Source organism: Ochotona curzoniae, unplaced genomic scaffold (genome assembly GCF_017591425.1).
Source record: "Ochotona curzoniae isolate NIBS_2020 unplaced genomic scaffold, NIBS_Ocur_1.0 contig_3622, whole genome shotgun sequence".
NCBI classification, from domain to species: Eukaryota; Metazoa; Chordata; class Mammalia; order Lagomorpha; family Ochotonidae; genus Ochotona; species Ochotona curzoniae.
The window spans coordinates 2,310,737-2,325,712 of record NW_024465926.1 but is presented as its reverse complement, the minus strand read 5'-3'; the positions used below and the strand labels follow the sequence as shown (position 1 = coordinate 2,325,712).

Here is a 14,976-nt window from a genome sequence, read left to right as displayed (position 1 = left end):
GAGTGAATCCAAAGCCAGGAACTTCTTCCAGGTCTCCCACATGGGTGCAGGGTCCCATGGGCCACAGAGAGCTGAACTGGAAGTGGAGCAACCAGGATACAAACCAGCCCCAATACTTTTCAAAATGAATACATTTTAAATTTTAAAATGATGGTTAAAATACAAGGGCCAATATTTAGAAACCTGTTCACTTTCTATCCCTTATAACTATGAGGAAGCAAAACATGGATGCTAAAAAAAATCAACAGATGTTCTTGATTGAAAGCTTTACTAGCATAAAGACAGATACTCCCACACATGAAAAACAGACATGAAGCCCCCCAGCCTGTGCGCCCGGCTGCCGGCTTCGGCCCGGCCCGGCCCTAACTTCTACAAAATGGCAGGGGAACAAAATAATAGGCATGCTTACAACGTGAACCACTTTTTTTTTTACCCCTTCCTTCCTTGTACCTCGTGGGGGCCTCCAGCTCTGTCTTGTAGCTCTTCCTTGGCACCTACTGCCTGTTTCACAGGTCAACAACGGCACGTGCTGACACGGGCACTGCCAGCGTCTCAGGCCCAGGTCAGTCATCATGTCCCGTCCTTGGCCCTGCTGTGAGGGCTGGTGCGCGAGGCCCCAGTTGGGTGCTGCCAGTGTAGTATGCCCGGGCAGATGCAGCAGCCAGCATCCTGTAGCTTCTACCCAAGACCATGAGAGCAGGTCTGAGTTCATGACCCCCCCGGAAGAGGCGGCAAGCTTGGAGTCCTCCAGCGGGGACTTCTCTGTGTGTGGGGTTGGCGCCTGTGGGGTGCAGCGGCCCTTCCCAGAGGCCCCCTGCACAACATTCAGCAGCTTGGAACAACGGGGTTTGTTTAGAAGGAGGCTGCACTGTCCACTTACCCCGTCATTCTCCACGAGCGAGCTGCTCCAGGCAAGTGGCAGTGCTGACCGGCCCCACTGTGTGCACACGAGCCAGGGCTCCTGCCTGTAGACCCCCTGAAGGGCCCCATGTCAAAGTCAGCATCAGAATGAAGCTCGGCCAGCTGTCTGTGGGCACAGCTTGTCTTCCCACGTGGGTGGTGGCCCAGGCCCCGTAAGCACAGTGGATGCGGAAGTACAGTACAAAGCCCTACTTGAGGTCCACACCCTCTGAGTCCACGGTGTCTGCTGAGGCTCCGGCCTCTGTCCCTCACACAATGGCCCTGCCCGATGTGTAAACAGTCACACAGCAGGGTTTCCAGGCCAGCAGGAGCCGTTGCCAAGGCCACTCCAATTCCTGTCTTCCATACGGACCAGCTTCCCAGGGCTTGGGCGACGGTCGCAGCAGGGGCTGAGTGATCAGCAGCGGGCTCAGACCTCAGTTCTATAGGCACTTAGTCCAGGGCCAGCCACGGACTCCAATGCAGCAGCGCCTTCACACTTCACTGACACTCAACCAAGTAGCTACTGTGGCAGGTGGCACTTCTGGGTGACAGTCCCCAATGGTATAAGAATTCTGATGCCATTGTGTGTTCTGTTCAGGCACTTTTGGGGTGGTCTGGCCATGACCCTGGGGGGCTCCACATTCAAATTCAACCAGAGTGAGAGGAGGGGAGTCTGTGTCCAGCTCCATGCAGAGGCCCCTGCTCACTGGTCACAGTCAGGGACTTCCCGGAGCCCCTCACTGTGCCGGGCTCGCCCACTGATCTCCAGCAGGGCCTGCGCCTCGGGATCCACATCCAGGATGCTCTTCTTGCTCGTGGCCTGGGGCAGGAGAGGAGAAGGGGTGATGGAGGGGGCCAGGCAGAGAGGGAGGAGTGGATCCCCAAGAACCAGGGATAGGCAGTGGTTCCTGCTAGTGCCCCCCCACCAACTTTGCAGAACTGTCCATGCTCATCCCGTACCCCAAGGAACCAGGTGGGCTCCAGCACCAACGCCCCACCCACCCCGAAGGCCATCCCTGGCAGGGGCCAGGCAGACCCCTGGGCCCTCCTCCTCGCCTTGCAAATGGGCACAGAGTAAAGGGATGCCTACATGCCTTGCCATTGCCCATGGCTGTTGCGCTAAGCTACCCTGCGTCCTGTACCAGAAGCCGACCCGGAACAAAGCCACTCCAGAGGGAGGAACACGCAGGGGAAACCTGGGGAAGTCGAGAGAAGCCCTGGGTCCCACCACTCACCAGCAGTGACTCCTCGGACTCTCCGACTGCCCACACCTCCATCTTGTCAAACCGGAATTCCTCCTGGGCAGACAGCTGTGGGCTGTTGTACGTGGTGCACGTCGGCTTGGCTTTGCTGTGTCCCTTCCCAAAATCGGCATCCACCCAGAGCCCAAAGTAGTGGTGCTGCCCTCCCATGCCCTGCAAAGGAAGTGACAATCGAGAAAGGTGTCACCCACATCTTGCCCTCGGTACTGAACCAGACGGGGTGGGCCAGAGGAGGACACAGCTTCCCTTCGTGCCTTAACAGAGAGGGACATAGGGGTGCCACAGGAAGGACCATTTGTCAGGGCCCAAGGCACGATGACCGCCAGGACTCAGACCGGGCAAGCTGCCCCAGTAGGCATGGTCCTCCTTGCACAGGCTGGAGTGAGCTCAGGGCGTGCAGGCTGTGAGCAGATGAGGAAGTGGCCACTGCTCACACTGAGCCAAGGCAAGCATGCACGTGCAGTCTCCATCCTCCTTCCATGGAACCTCCCTGGTCCCCAGCGGGTTCTGATGGGTGCAGCAAGACTGTGCACAGGGGCAGCTTGCCAGCACCCTGTTGCCAGCTCCATGACTGCCCATGATTGGGCACTCCAGGTTCTGCTCTGAGGCTGGAAACCCCATGCTCCTGAGAGGGTATGTGGTGGCCAAAGGTAGCCTGGCCTTTCCACTCCCATAGCCCAGGACCTCCCGGGTGACAGCAGGACGCCCAGCATCCCCTGCCAGCTCAGTGCAAAGTTGGAAGAGCTATTTGTCAAAAAGTCAGCATCTTTGGTGCCTAGTCCCTCTCCTCAGCCCCCGCAAGGCCCTGGCTTTCACCCTCTTCATCCCATGACTCAGCCACCAAGTGGAGGGGAAGCCCAGACCAGAGCCATGCCCACCCCAGCTGCAGCCCCACCTGCCACCTCCGGAGTTACCCCCAGATGACCCCAGCCCAGGATAGCCGCACCCTGCTTCATGCCCCAAGCTGTGGCCAGACAACTGGAGACAGGCCTGCCACCGACACCTTCTAAACCACAGATCTATCTTCTGAGAATCAGGAAGAGGGATAACCCCTGGAAGCTCCACAGAGGCCATGTCCCCGAACGGGCACCCTACCCTGGCGGTCATGCTCCTGGCATGCACCGAGGACGTGGGCAGAGCTTGTGCACAGCCTTACCAGTCCGTTGGGAATGGTCTGCTGGCTGTGGTTCAGGTACATGTAGTGGTCGTTGTAGCCGCTGTGTGTGTACACTGCCATGCTGGGGCAGATGGAGAACAGGAAGCACCTGTTGTCCCCTGAAAGTGACCAGTGAACAAGATCCATGGGCAGGGTCTGTGTGGAGAGCCTCGAGCTGCAGCCTAGGGATCACGACTATCCCACACCTGCCATGCTTCGCAGGACAACAGATAAGTGGACTCGGGGTGCGGGAGCCAGTGCAGTGGCCATCGGGAGAGCAACATCTCCCTGGGGGGGCAGGTCTTTGGGCTCTGGCTGGGGGCGGGGGGAAGGTGGGGCATGGAGATCAGGGCTCTAGACTCTGCCGGAAGTGGTGCATGCCAGCCAAGCACACCCCAGCACAAACAGCAGGCAGCACAGGGCCTGCGCAGCTGGGCACCCCAACTGCCCAAAGGAACGCACAGAGGCCGAGCGACACCGAGGCACAGACAGGTGTGGGCACACAGTCCACTGACAGAAAGGTGCCAGCAGAACCCTAACAATGCCCAGGGTCCAAAGTCCTGGGCAACCTCGTGTCCTCTGAGGACGCTCAGCACCAGGGACCCCACAGCCATCTGAGCTCATGGCCCAGGGGACCACCTGCTGGACACAAGGTCAGGGCAAGCTGTGAAGGATGCTCTAAGCAGAATGGGCTGTCACAGCACACCCTGGGAGTACAGGTGCAGCAAGGATGGCAGTGAAGCGGCTCAGGGAAAGGACAGTGCTGAACAAGCAGACAGGGTCCATCCTGCCACAGTGAGGCCTATACACCTGCAGACTACATCCAGAGAGCTCCGTGGTGGTCAAGGTCAAGAGACAGGAACCAGCTGGCCCCTGAGATCAGGATGCAGCGGCGAGAACCCGCCAGAATGGCCTCACGGGAAACAACCAAGATCAAGACACGGCTGCAGCTGCTGAACCACACAGCGTCTCCAATGCCGGAGCTCTATCTGGGATGAACACACACAATGCTGCAAACAGGGACCCAGGGCCACAGGTGGACACAGTCCACACACGATGCTGCCCACTTCCCACACTCTGTGCTCACAACCCAGAAAAGGACGGATCAGAAACTCGGGGCTGATCGCATCTCTCCGTGTCATCAGGCAAAATTACGCCTACTTGGGAATAGAACACTCGGGTACCACAGGTGCAGTCATGAGGTCGTGTGCAGCCAGGAGCAGGCATTGTGTGTGTGCTCCTGACGCTCCCACCTGCAGCAGGGGCCCCCAGGCACACAGAGAGGAGGCAGGCAGCTGGTCCGCACCCCAGAGTCCAGGGCCAAGCTGACACTTCTCAGCACCCAAGCACAGGAGCTGTTGGCACCTGAGGCCACAGAGAGCAGTACAGCATCTCACTACACCTGTGTGGCAAGATGCCAATGGAGGTGGCTGGGGGGTGGCCCTGCTCAGCACCAGCAGGTACAGTCAGCACCCGAGGCACCAAGGCAGCAGCCAGCCCACCATGGTGGCAGCAGCTGGCACACAGTGGCTCACCTTGGAATTGAGGCTTCACCTCCCAGGAGCAAGAGGCAAAGCCACCAAACACGTGGCCATCGTGGTCCTCAAGCAGGGTCACGCAGGGCCCTCGCTGTGTCATGCGCCCACACAGCTGCGAGAAGCTGTGCCCGTGGAGCTGGGAGGAGAAGAGCAGCCGCCAGCAGTGTTGCTGCTCCCTGGGCAGGTGCGAGTTGATGTAGATGACCGATAGGACATCCAGCACGCTCTCAAAGTCCTGCCCTGGGTCCATGATGCGCTTGGGCACCAGCGTGGCCAGAGGGAGAGGTGAGCTCCGGGGGAGAAAGCCTCTGTGGACAACCACGCTCAGAAACGTGGCCACGTGGGGTACCCTGGACACCCAGTCCTCCAGCACGGCGTGGTCGCAGTCACGGTCCAGCCACTGAGGACTCAGGAATACCTCACCGCCTGCAGAAGGTGGAGTCAGGGTTAGCGAGAGCCACCGGGCGTCCCTTCATGGTGGCTGTGCACTGCTGCCCACAGCTGTGTTGACCAGGTCGGGACCACACACTCCTCCCCTGGCCACGGAGACAGGGAAGGTGGCCTGCCTTTGTGCAATATGGACCCTTCTCCGAGACCCAGTATGCAAAGTAGCTCAGAAGGGAGCTGGTGAGATTTTTTTTTGAGGACATGTTTAAATGTCCCCTGCAGTGCACTCAAGTGAACCTCACTCATCTCCTTTTGCCTTCTTCCCACGGCTGTGAGACTTGGGGTTGTAGAGGCAACACCGACACCCAAGGCACTCTCCTCCCCTCTCCTGGCTGCAAGGCACAGGCTCCCGGACAGGTCCTCGCAAGGGGGTTCCAGCCAGAGTCCCCCCAACACCAGCACCTCGAAGGCTGCACCCAGAGCAGCCAGCTTCTGCTGTTGGAAGGGCGCCCCCTGCAGGCCAGGCTGCTGCCTGGAACCTAACCAGGAAATCTCGGCCTTGCTTCAGCCACCAGTGTGGCTGGTTCCGGTTACCCCAGCTGGGTTGGAGCCTACCAAGAGGACAGTGACGTCCTAGGACTGACACAGCCACGGACACAAGGCACTTGCCGGCACAGACACGGCTCAGTGGGCAGCTCCTGCTCTTCCCAGCCTGTGGGACTCTGGCTTTAGGCTGAGCAGCGATGCCACCTCCCACCCAGACTCACCTGCTCACCAGGAAACCCCTCAGAATTCCCATCCCTGTCCCTTCTCCAGAACCTTCCATTTCTCCTTGCACCGTTACTTAACTGGCTCACCTTAGGAGTCAATGTAAGGGTTGTTTTTACGGCTCCTTGTACAATATTAACTTTAGAAGAAGGAGAGCAGTTTGCCCATAAACCACTCACACTAATATGGCTTTATTCTGTTCCAGTTCCAAATTTCTCACCTATATTTTTGAAATATAACTTATTTTCAACTTATATTTTTACCATCTGGCCTCACATTAAAACAATAACTCATTGATAAAGTAAGTTTACCATGCCTGCCAAAGGACTTATCATAATTTTTTAAATTCCTGTTATATTTAAATATACACTAGTCCTCCTCGAATAGCAAAATAGGCTCTTTTCAATAAACAATACACCGCTTTGCAGAGCTTCAAGGAAAACCTACAAAGCATGTCCTCCTAATGGAATAAAATTATAAACTGATAACAAAAGCCAATTTGATAAAATCCCAGGCATGGACAAATTAAATAGCTCATTTCTAAACGGCCAGCAGGGCGAACAAGGCACAGAGGATCGTCAGCAGGCCCGGGGCTGACAGAGAAAACAGCCAACACGCCAAGACAAGCGGGGAGGCGGCCACAGCTCTGCTCAGAGGGCAACACAGCCATGGCAGGGAAAACAGTGAGACCTCGGACAGGCAAGCGAAACGTCAACCTTCAGACAGGAAAAGACCAACAGAAACCAGAAGCAAGCAGAGGGAATTAAAAACCCAAATGCTGGTCAACAATGGGACACCCAGAGCCAGACCGACCAGGGCGGGGGTGGGGTGGGACAGATGGACTCAAACGTCCCAAATGGAAACAGGAGGAGACCTCAGTACACCCGTGCAGAAATGAGATGGGTTATGAGCAGCCATCAGGAACCGGGAGAGGCAGGGTGGGGGGTCCACTCCTGCCCACAGCACCCCTGCATCCTGAATCCACAGGAATACTGGGATGGCAGAAGCCGCTGCACAGGGCCAGGGATCCACGTCACCCCCAGGGACACGAAGGTACTTGCCTGGAAGTCTCATCTCGGATAGTAGCTGCGTGGCCAGCGCCTGCACCCTGGGCGATGCAGTTACGGGGGTCTTGGCCAGCCAGCCTCTCAGCTCCTGCCTGTGGGCCAGCACGTGCGCCACGGAGCCCACCAGGTCCTCTGTGAACTTCAAGAGCACAACTCGTCATCAGGGACAAAGCAGTTGTGGCCCCAGGCCTGCAGGGCTAGTTTCTGCACAACAGACCCCAGCCGGCTACTTGGGTTTCTAACACCATGCTCTGTTACTCTGGGAGTTTTGCAAAGCGCCTGTCATGCGTTTCAGGGTTCCCCATGGTGCCTGTCTCCATCAGCCCTCCCCAGGAAAGCCTGTGAGGGTCTTGCAGCCCCTACCTACCCTTTGTACTTCGTGGGCTCTCACTGGGCCACCTGTCTTGGAGATCATTTTCAGAATCAGGGCGCTCCTCTCGGTGGCGTCTCCCTTCAATAGGTGTGACATGGCCAGCACAAACTGCTCCCGGGAGACGCTCTCACTGGGCACCTGTGCCTTTCTGGCCGGGTCGACCCCCCGCATGCCATCATACAGCCTGGCCACCATGTGTGCGGGCAGTGCTTGCCCAAGGTAGCTCTGTGGGAGACAAGCAGGAGAGGAGGTGGGGCGGGCGTAGGCTCGCTTGGTGGTGCCAGGGGAAACACAAGCAGGGGCACAGCCAGCAGCTCCTGAACCCCAGCCCCCGCACCCCATCCTGATCACGGCCCACGTTGGCCCCTCAGCCCCTTTCATGCACTGCCTCCCTGCCCTACACACATTCTGCTCTCCCCGAGTTGGCCACGTGCCCTCTTCACCCTGGGTCCTCATAGCTGCCATGTGTACGTCTGAGGGTGTGAGCACAGGTGACGTGGGTCCCTGTGCACGGCCGAGGGGTCTAACATGCACTGCCAAACGCTTGGTCCAAGTCCTGCATGCTCAGTGTGTATTTTAAATTAACTTTTAGTTGTTTTAAATCTTTTAATAAAAAGATATGTCTACTTGCTTATTCTTAGGAAGGCAGAGAACTAGAAAGAATTCTTCATCTGCTGTCCCCGCCCCCCAACAAATGCCCATGACAGTCAGGGCTGTGCCAGGCGGCAGCCAGGAGCTGGGAGCTCTCCTGTGCAAGGCAAGGGGTTCAAGTACTTCCCAGTATTTGAGCAACGCCTCCCGGGGTGCATTAGCAGGAAGCTGAATCACAAGGAAAGGTGGGATTTGATCCCAGGCACCCCAACACAGCCGTGGGCGCTCCAAGCAGCTGCACCATCAGGCTTGGTAATGCCTCGTCAGTTAGTCTCTGAATACTGTTTTTCCCTCCAGTGTCAACTCTGTTCTCATCCCGGATTACAGGAAGTGGAGGGGAGTGCCAGCTAGGAACAAGAGCACAGACTTGGCAGCGGAGGGTCTGAGAGCTGCATGCCATCCTGGCAGTCACAGTAACAGTGCCCATGTCCCCTGACCCCTCAAGGCAGGCTTCACCCCTCAGAAAATGCCGTTTGCAGGTGACCCTAGAACCACCAGAAAGCCCTTGTACTCTCCCCCAGAGAGGACCTGGTGGGTTTGCTCCAATCAGCGCCTAACTACAAGTCTCTTGGTGAGGCTGGGGAATGCTGCAGCCACCTGCCAGCCAGGACTGCAGTCCCCTGTCCGCTGAGGCCACCTCGGCCAGCAGGGGAGCTTCTGGGTAGGCAGACACAGGCACACAACTGCACGCATTTGACCACCCCCTGCCCCACGCACATGCAGCATTGGCAGCAGGCCCCCCACTTCCCAACAGGTACTGCCGCTCTGCCTGGATGCCCCCTCACTCTGGGCCCCGAGACCTGCCTTAAGAGTCCCCAGGGAAACGGGCAAAAGGCAAACTTCAACTCCTTCTAAGAGGAACCTGGAGTTCAGGATCTGCTTGTTCTGAGCTGCCAGAGGCAAAGGTGCCTTCCAAACAACCTGGCCAGCTGACCTGTGAATGCCACGCAGGCCACCCCACTCTCTAGTCTGTCCCCTGGTGTCAGTCCCAAGGGCCAATGCTCTCCAAACATCACGTCAAACGACTATTGAATCCCAGTTCCCTCACTCTACTGATTCTGAAGGGGAAAGGGTATTTAGCTTGTCCTGGCAACAGCTGCAGGCACAGAGACCACCAGGACACTGACATGTACCCCCAGCCCCTTGCATACAGCAAACTCGCCCACATACCCATCTCAACTCAGGGACCACCATGCACAGACCCCACTCCCACCCACAGCAGCTGCCACTCTTGCCTTCAGTGCCTGCAAGGAGAAGGCTTGGGCTGGGACACCTGTGCGGCCGCCTTGGCCCGCCGTCAGAGCATCAAACAACTTGTCAATTTCAGCCTGCTCCTGGGGAAGGAACCGTGGGCAGAGCCTTGGCCCCGCATGGCTCCTGCTGTTGCCCATCTGGGCTCTGGTGCAGCGGGATCCCCTGCAGAGGGAGAAGATGCAGGGGCAGTGAGAAGTCAGGGTGCGACCCACACAACGGCAGCAGTTCATGAACCTCTTCATCGGCAAACACAGCTGCACCTTGTTGCAACCACCACTGTCGCAGTGTGACGGGGCAGGGGGATTCCACATCCATGCATGTCCAGCGGGTGATCCTGGGGGATCCACCCCAGGATCCCCCAAACAGGGAAGCAGCCAGTCAGGTCAGGTTTCTGTGCCTGAAATCCTAGCTCCCAGGTCGCCCGTAACCGAGCTATCAGTGGGACTCCATCTTCCCACCCATTTAAGCAAGACGCACTATCTGAGACCGTTTCCCTTCACGCTCTTGATTCTGGCTACCAGGCATGCAGTCCTGGGCAAGCTGCTGGAATCCTCTGCCTCAGTTGGCCCATTTGTGAAATGCAAGCATCACAGCCCTGCCTCAGGGGGTGTGGTGGGGGGACGAGGTGTTGTGACAACTGAACCAAGTGAGCCCAGGCCACATGCTGGTGTCAACCTGCCTGGGTGGTGAGGCAGGCAAGCTTCGTCTGCCTGAGCAGAGGGAGTGGCAGTAGCCACCTGGGCCGCCTGGGCCACCTGGGCCACCTCGGCTGTGGCAAGCATCAGAACGTCTCTCCTCCCAACTGACACGCCACACACACACACACACACACATACCTCCTTATTACCTGCTGGACAGCCAGCAGCCTCCTCCTGTGGCCCTCATGACAGTGCTACAGGGGACTCTTGTGTTCAAGGTCCCCCCTGTCTCAATATGGGAATGGCAGTGGCCTCCCTGGGTCACGTGGCCGTCCGTGTCCAATCCTCCTGGGGACAATGCCATGTTCCGATGGCTTGCCAGTCCCGTGCCCTCATCTCCTGCTCACTCACACACCCCCAGAACCGGAGCCCCCAACACCAAGCTCCCCGAAGGGACTGGTGCTCAGCTCAGTGGCCTGGGGAGTGTTTGCTCTGCATTGGTCTGTGACCACGACCTGACATGGTCGTTTTGACCCAAGACACAGCAGGCCTGGCTACGAGGGGAAGGCAAGGCGTTATTCACATGAACCAGGGATGAGAGAGTGCATCCGGGGCTGGCGTGGAGGTCTTGCTTTTGCCTTCCGGGTCACAGACACTTCTGCTTTGCAGGAACCCCAGGTGACCCTGCTGCTCTGAGGGCCACCTGCCCACTGGCCAGCAGGAAAGGACAGACCCAAGAGACAAGCTGCATGTGACCTGGGTGCCGTGAAGGTCATGGCTTCGTGTGTCACCAGTCAGCCACCACAGCACTGGCCAAACATGTCCTGAGCTTCCTGGCTTGCTCCTCTGCCCAGGGAAATGCAAGTTTGTTTTCTAAATATGTGTGAGTGTAGTGTGTACAAAAAACAGTTCTCGGCTCGGCCTCCAAAGCAGAGCACTCGCCCCCGCCGCCCGGCACCCCTCACACTACTTGGCACTCCCTACTGTCCCCAGGGCCCAAGGTGCCCCCACAGTCCACCTGCAACCACTATTACGGCACTACCTCCTAAGGGCATACACAGCACCCATACCCAGCTCCCACAGCCACAGAATGGGCCCTTCCTGGCATTTGGGCCTCAGGCACGGGGACCCGTGTGTGCCCGCGAGCCAGTGCCAGGCCAGCCCAGCCCAGGCCACATTCCTGCTCCCTGCATCAGGAGTCATGAGGGCTGCTGCCTCCTGCGGCACACACACTGCCCACCCCGACTAGGGACGGGCTCCAGGTCTGCACAGCCCACAGGGCCTGCCTGGTGTGCATGTAGAATGGCCGCCCCCCAACTGGAGAAGCAAGTGGGCCTGCTGGCGATATCATCACAGACCCCTCCCCCGGCAAGGTGCAAAGACAGCTTCCTCCTGCTCAGAGGAGTGCAGCCTGGGCAGAGAGCCACCAAGGCTGCAGGGCCACACCACGCAGAGGCCCCAGCCTACTCCTGCAGGGCAGGGCCTCATGAGGACACTCACTCAGAAAGCAGCAGGGTGAGGGTCTGGCCCAGCAGAGGGGGACTGAGGGGCCATGCCCTGCAGGGCCTTACCCAGCACCCACACCTGACTCCCATAGCCACAGAAGGGGCCCATCCTGGAATCCTGGAATTAGGTCCTGATTGGGCAGACAGGGGTGAGGGATGCAGGGACCGGAGTGGCTGGGGAGCACAACCAGATCAGGAAATCCCCTCCCAGGGACACATTCTGGCAGGTCCACAGCACACACAGGCCTTGGGGGGAACCTGGGGTCAGCAAGAGCCAAATTTGAGCCGAGCTCCTGCAAGCCACCAGTTGGGAGGACAGAAATGAGCAGGAGAGGAGTGGGGTGGGGTGGAGAGCCCCATGAGAGGCACGCATGGTGACAGGGCGGGCCCCATCAGGGGACCAGAAGCCTGTGTCTCCCCCTGTTCCTCCCCAAACTCGGGCCACCAGACTTGCAGCCCCCGACAAGGCTCTTCCATGACAGGATTCTCACGGACACAGCTGAGGACAGTCTCGTGCTGGCCGGTGTGCTCTGGCCCAGGCCTTCTGGAGGCCCACCCCTGTGGATTCTAGGAACACACTAAAGGCTGCTGCACCTGTGGGTCTCGGAGGGGGCAGTCCTGTACTCCTGCTGGTGACCAGTGGTGGTTGCCACGGGGGGCAGACCTGTGGGCACCCAGCGGGCAGAGGCCAGAGAGGCACTAACCTGCAGTGGAAGCAGAGAGATTGAGTTTTAGGAGCAAATGACCATGTTCAGCATTCAAGTGAGCAGAAGATTCCCACAGCGCAGTGAGGCAGCCAAGCCTCTGCCTGAGTCAGCTCAGCCAGGCTCCCAGCCAACCCGCCACATACCCTGAAAAACCTGGTGTGCCCACGACTCCTCGCTCGCCTTACCCAAGCACTCTCAGGCCCAAACTCTTTCCCGCACTGGGAATTCCACTCCCCAAGGGCCCTAAATCCATCACCCCTGGAAGCCAGAGGCAGCCGAGGTGGTCCCCCATTTCCCGCTTGGAAGAGCAGCAGTTCTCAGCTCCCACGGGACCCTGCTCAGAGCCTCTTGGGGTCACTCTGCCCTCCAACCCCTGCCCATGTGGCCACCTCCTTCCAAACCACAGGCGTGGCTCTCAGTGTCCACCTCGGGTGTGACCCGCAGGGACCACCACCCCTTCCCTCCCAGCCCCCTCAGTCACTCAGCGGAGGGGAGCTGGTCTAGGGGCGCTCGCCTTCCTCTCCCTTCGGCTGAGAAAAGCCCGGGTGGCAGGCGGAATCCAAGAGGGGACCCTCCCCCGCCCCGCCTCCTTCCTTAAGGGGAGACCCGAGGCAGGCACCCTCCTCATCAGACCACACCACCAGGTGACAGGAAGGGGCGCCTCTGAGTGACTCCTCCCTCCCTTCCGGCTGTCACCGGCCCCCAGTGGCCCTCTGCCCTGGGCACACAGCGCCATGGACAGCGGGGCTGGAGCAGAGCCTGCTCCAACGCCCACGGGGGCCACGCCTGCTGCCCGCCCGGCTGCTGCCTCCCGTCCAGCGTCCAGCTCACCAACGGCTCCGGCGCCAGCCCCGACGCAGTCCCACCTTCCGGTCCGGCAGTGGCAAGGATTTTCCCCTGGGAGCCGCCTCTGCCCAGTTCCCAGGCGACAACGTTGATGGACGGTCCCTTGGCCCAATCACAGAAGCAGAAGCCTGGGGCGGAGCCTTAGTGAGAAGTTGTCCAATGGCGAGGTCCTCATGGGGAGTGGGCCGGCCCTGGCGGGAAGGGGCGGAGCCAGGCGCCCGCCAACGTGCAGGGATGGGGGCAGCTGGGGTCTCAGAGGAGGCCGGCCCTGGGCTAGCAGGGGCCCGGGCTGTGGGCTAAACAGCAGCTGGGAGAGGCTGAACCATGCCAGAAGGCTACCTAGGGGGGCAATGAGACAGGGGGCAGCCAGCCTCTGCTGCCGGGCCTGGGCAGCCCATGGTCTGTACCCTGTGACACCCTCATTGCAGCGATGGGAGTGAGCGGATACCCTGGAGCTTCGGGCCACCCCTACACACCCCATGGCCGCCTTCCCTTCCCCTGAGGCTCCATCCCTGCTTCAGCCCAGGCCTGTCCACTCCTGACCCCTGTCGGAGCCGCCGTACATGTGCCACACACAGGGTCCCCTGCTCCCCTTAGCACCTCTCTCCTGGGCTTCTGGGGTGCCCCTCTGTGGTCAGCCTCCCAGGTCTGCTCCCTCTGTCCCCACCTCCACCACGTCCCTCCCTCATCACATCCTCTCTTGTGACTTGGATTCCTGCTGGCCACTCAGCTCACTCCCAAGCCTGCACATCCATTGGTTTCCTGGCCGGGACCCTGACCTGCAATGTGCACTTGGTTCTCAGCATCTCCACACAGACCCTGTGCCCCAGACTGGTGTACAGTCACTGCCCTGTCTCCCTTGAGCCGATGGAGTGCTGGGCAGAGATCCAGTTACATTCTTCATGAGGAGTGACACTTGTCAGGGACCCCTGTGCCCCCGTGGCCTGCTGACCCACCCCCCAAGAGCTCAGCTCTGTAAATTGTCGGTTCGCAGAAACTCCGCAGTGGGGAGGCACCTGTGCACACCGTGGGGGATGGCAGGGCCGGTGATGCAGAAGCAGCCTGGGTCTGCCCCCAGGGGTGCAGCTACACAGGTGCATAGTGCTGACCACCGCTGGGACCCTGCCAGCTCCTGAGGACCACAGCCTGGGCCCTGCACCCCTCATCCGGCTCTGAGCCTGTCGGAGCACGGCCCCCTCTCACTGTCACCCAGCACATGGTCCTCTGAAATCCTCAGAAGCTGGTGAGCCTCCTAGGGCAAGGAGAGTGGCATTGGACTGCAGGATCAAGCCCCGGGGGCATCCAGCCCGCCGGGCTAGGGTCTCTGTCTGCAAGGTCAGCGGATGTGTGCCATACACCTGCTTGGTGCCAGGCACTGGGCAGGGTGGTGTGAGCCAGCCATGGCATCTTGTCTGTTCCACGACTGGAGGTGAGGACTAAAGAAGGGGAAGTAATGGCCATGGCGGATGTGGCTGTGGAAAAAAGCCAGGAAAGAGAACAAGAGGCTGGGCAAAGGGGACACACAGATGCTAGTGGGCGGCGCCAGGCTCAGGAAGGACGCTGAGGCTGTCTGCCTGCTAGCCCTTCTCGTTCCAAAGTTGTCCTTCCCAAATCCACTTGCCTCAACCAGAGTCCTGGGTTCTCTTCACTGGGGGCCCTTCCCCAGGGGAGGGAGCCTGCCTGGACTCCTTGGCAATCACCTGGCAGAGTGAGAGGGGGACCTGGGTGTGGACCTCTGAGGTCCTACCCCCGCCCGTGGGGTCAGCCCACAGCCAGCGGGCCTGGCACCTGTGAGAAGGAGCCGGAGTGTTCCCTACTCCCACCCCAGGCAGGTGAGAATCGATTCAGAGCAAGCCTGGAGCCTGGCGAGGTCTCCAGATGCTGACTCAGCAGAGCCAGGCAGTGACTCAGCACCTTCTGC

At 59.4% G+C, this 14,976-nt stretch overlaps 1 protein-coding gene across 1 annotated transcript in view; it reads right to left on the bottom strand.

The window, feature by feature from the left end:
- Positions 1-1,097: 1,097 nt before the first annotated feature.
- Positions 1,098-14,976, bottom strand: part of MEAK7 (MTOR associated protein, eak-7 homolog) — a 33,050-nt gene continuing 19,171 nt past the window's right edge. Inside the window, exons 2-10 of the mRNA XM_040982294.1 lie at positions 13,041-13,183; positions 12,097-12,206; positions 9,341-9,521; positions 7,449-7,679; positions 7,076-7,220; positions 4,857-5,285; positions 3,322-3,440; positions 2,139-2,318; positions 1,098-1,723 (exon numbers count right to left, since the gene is read on the bottom strand). Coding sequence (XP_040838228.1) covers positions 1,607-1,723; positions 2,139-2,318; positions 3,322-3,440; positions 4,857-5,285; positions 7,076-7,220; positions 7,449-7,679; positions 9,341-9,521; positions 12,097-12,206; positions 13,041-13,183 — 1,655 coding nt within the window. The 3' untranslated portion in view covers positions 1,098-1,606. The remainder of the gene's footprint in view (positions 1,724-2,138; positions 2,319-3,321; positions 3,441-4,856; positions 5,286-7,075; positions 7,221-7,448; positions 7,680-9,340; positions 9,522-12,096; positions 12,207-13,040; positions 13,184-14,976) is intronic.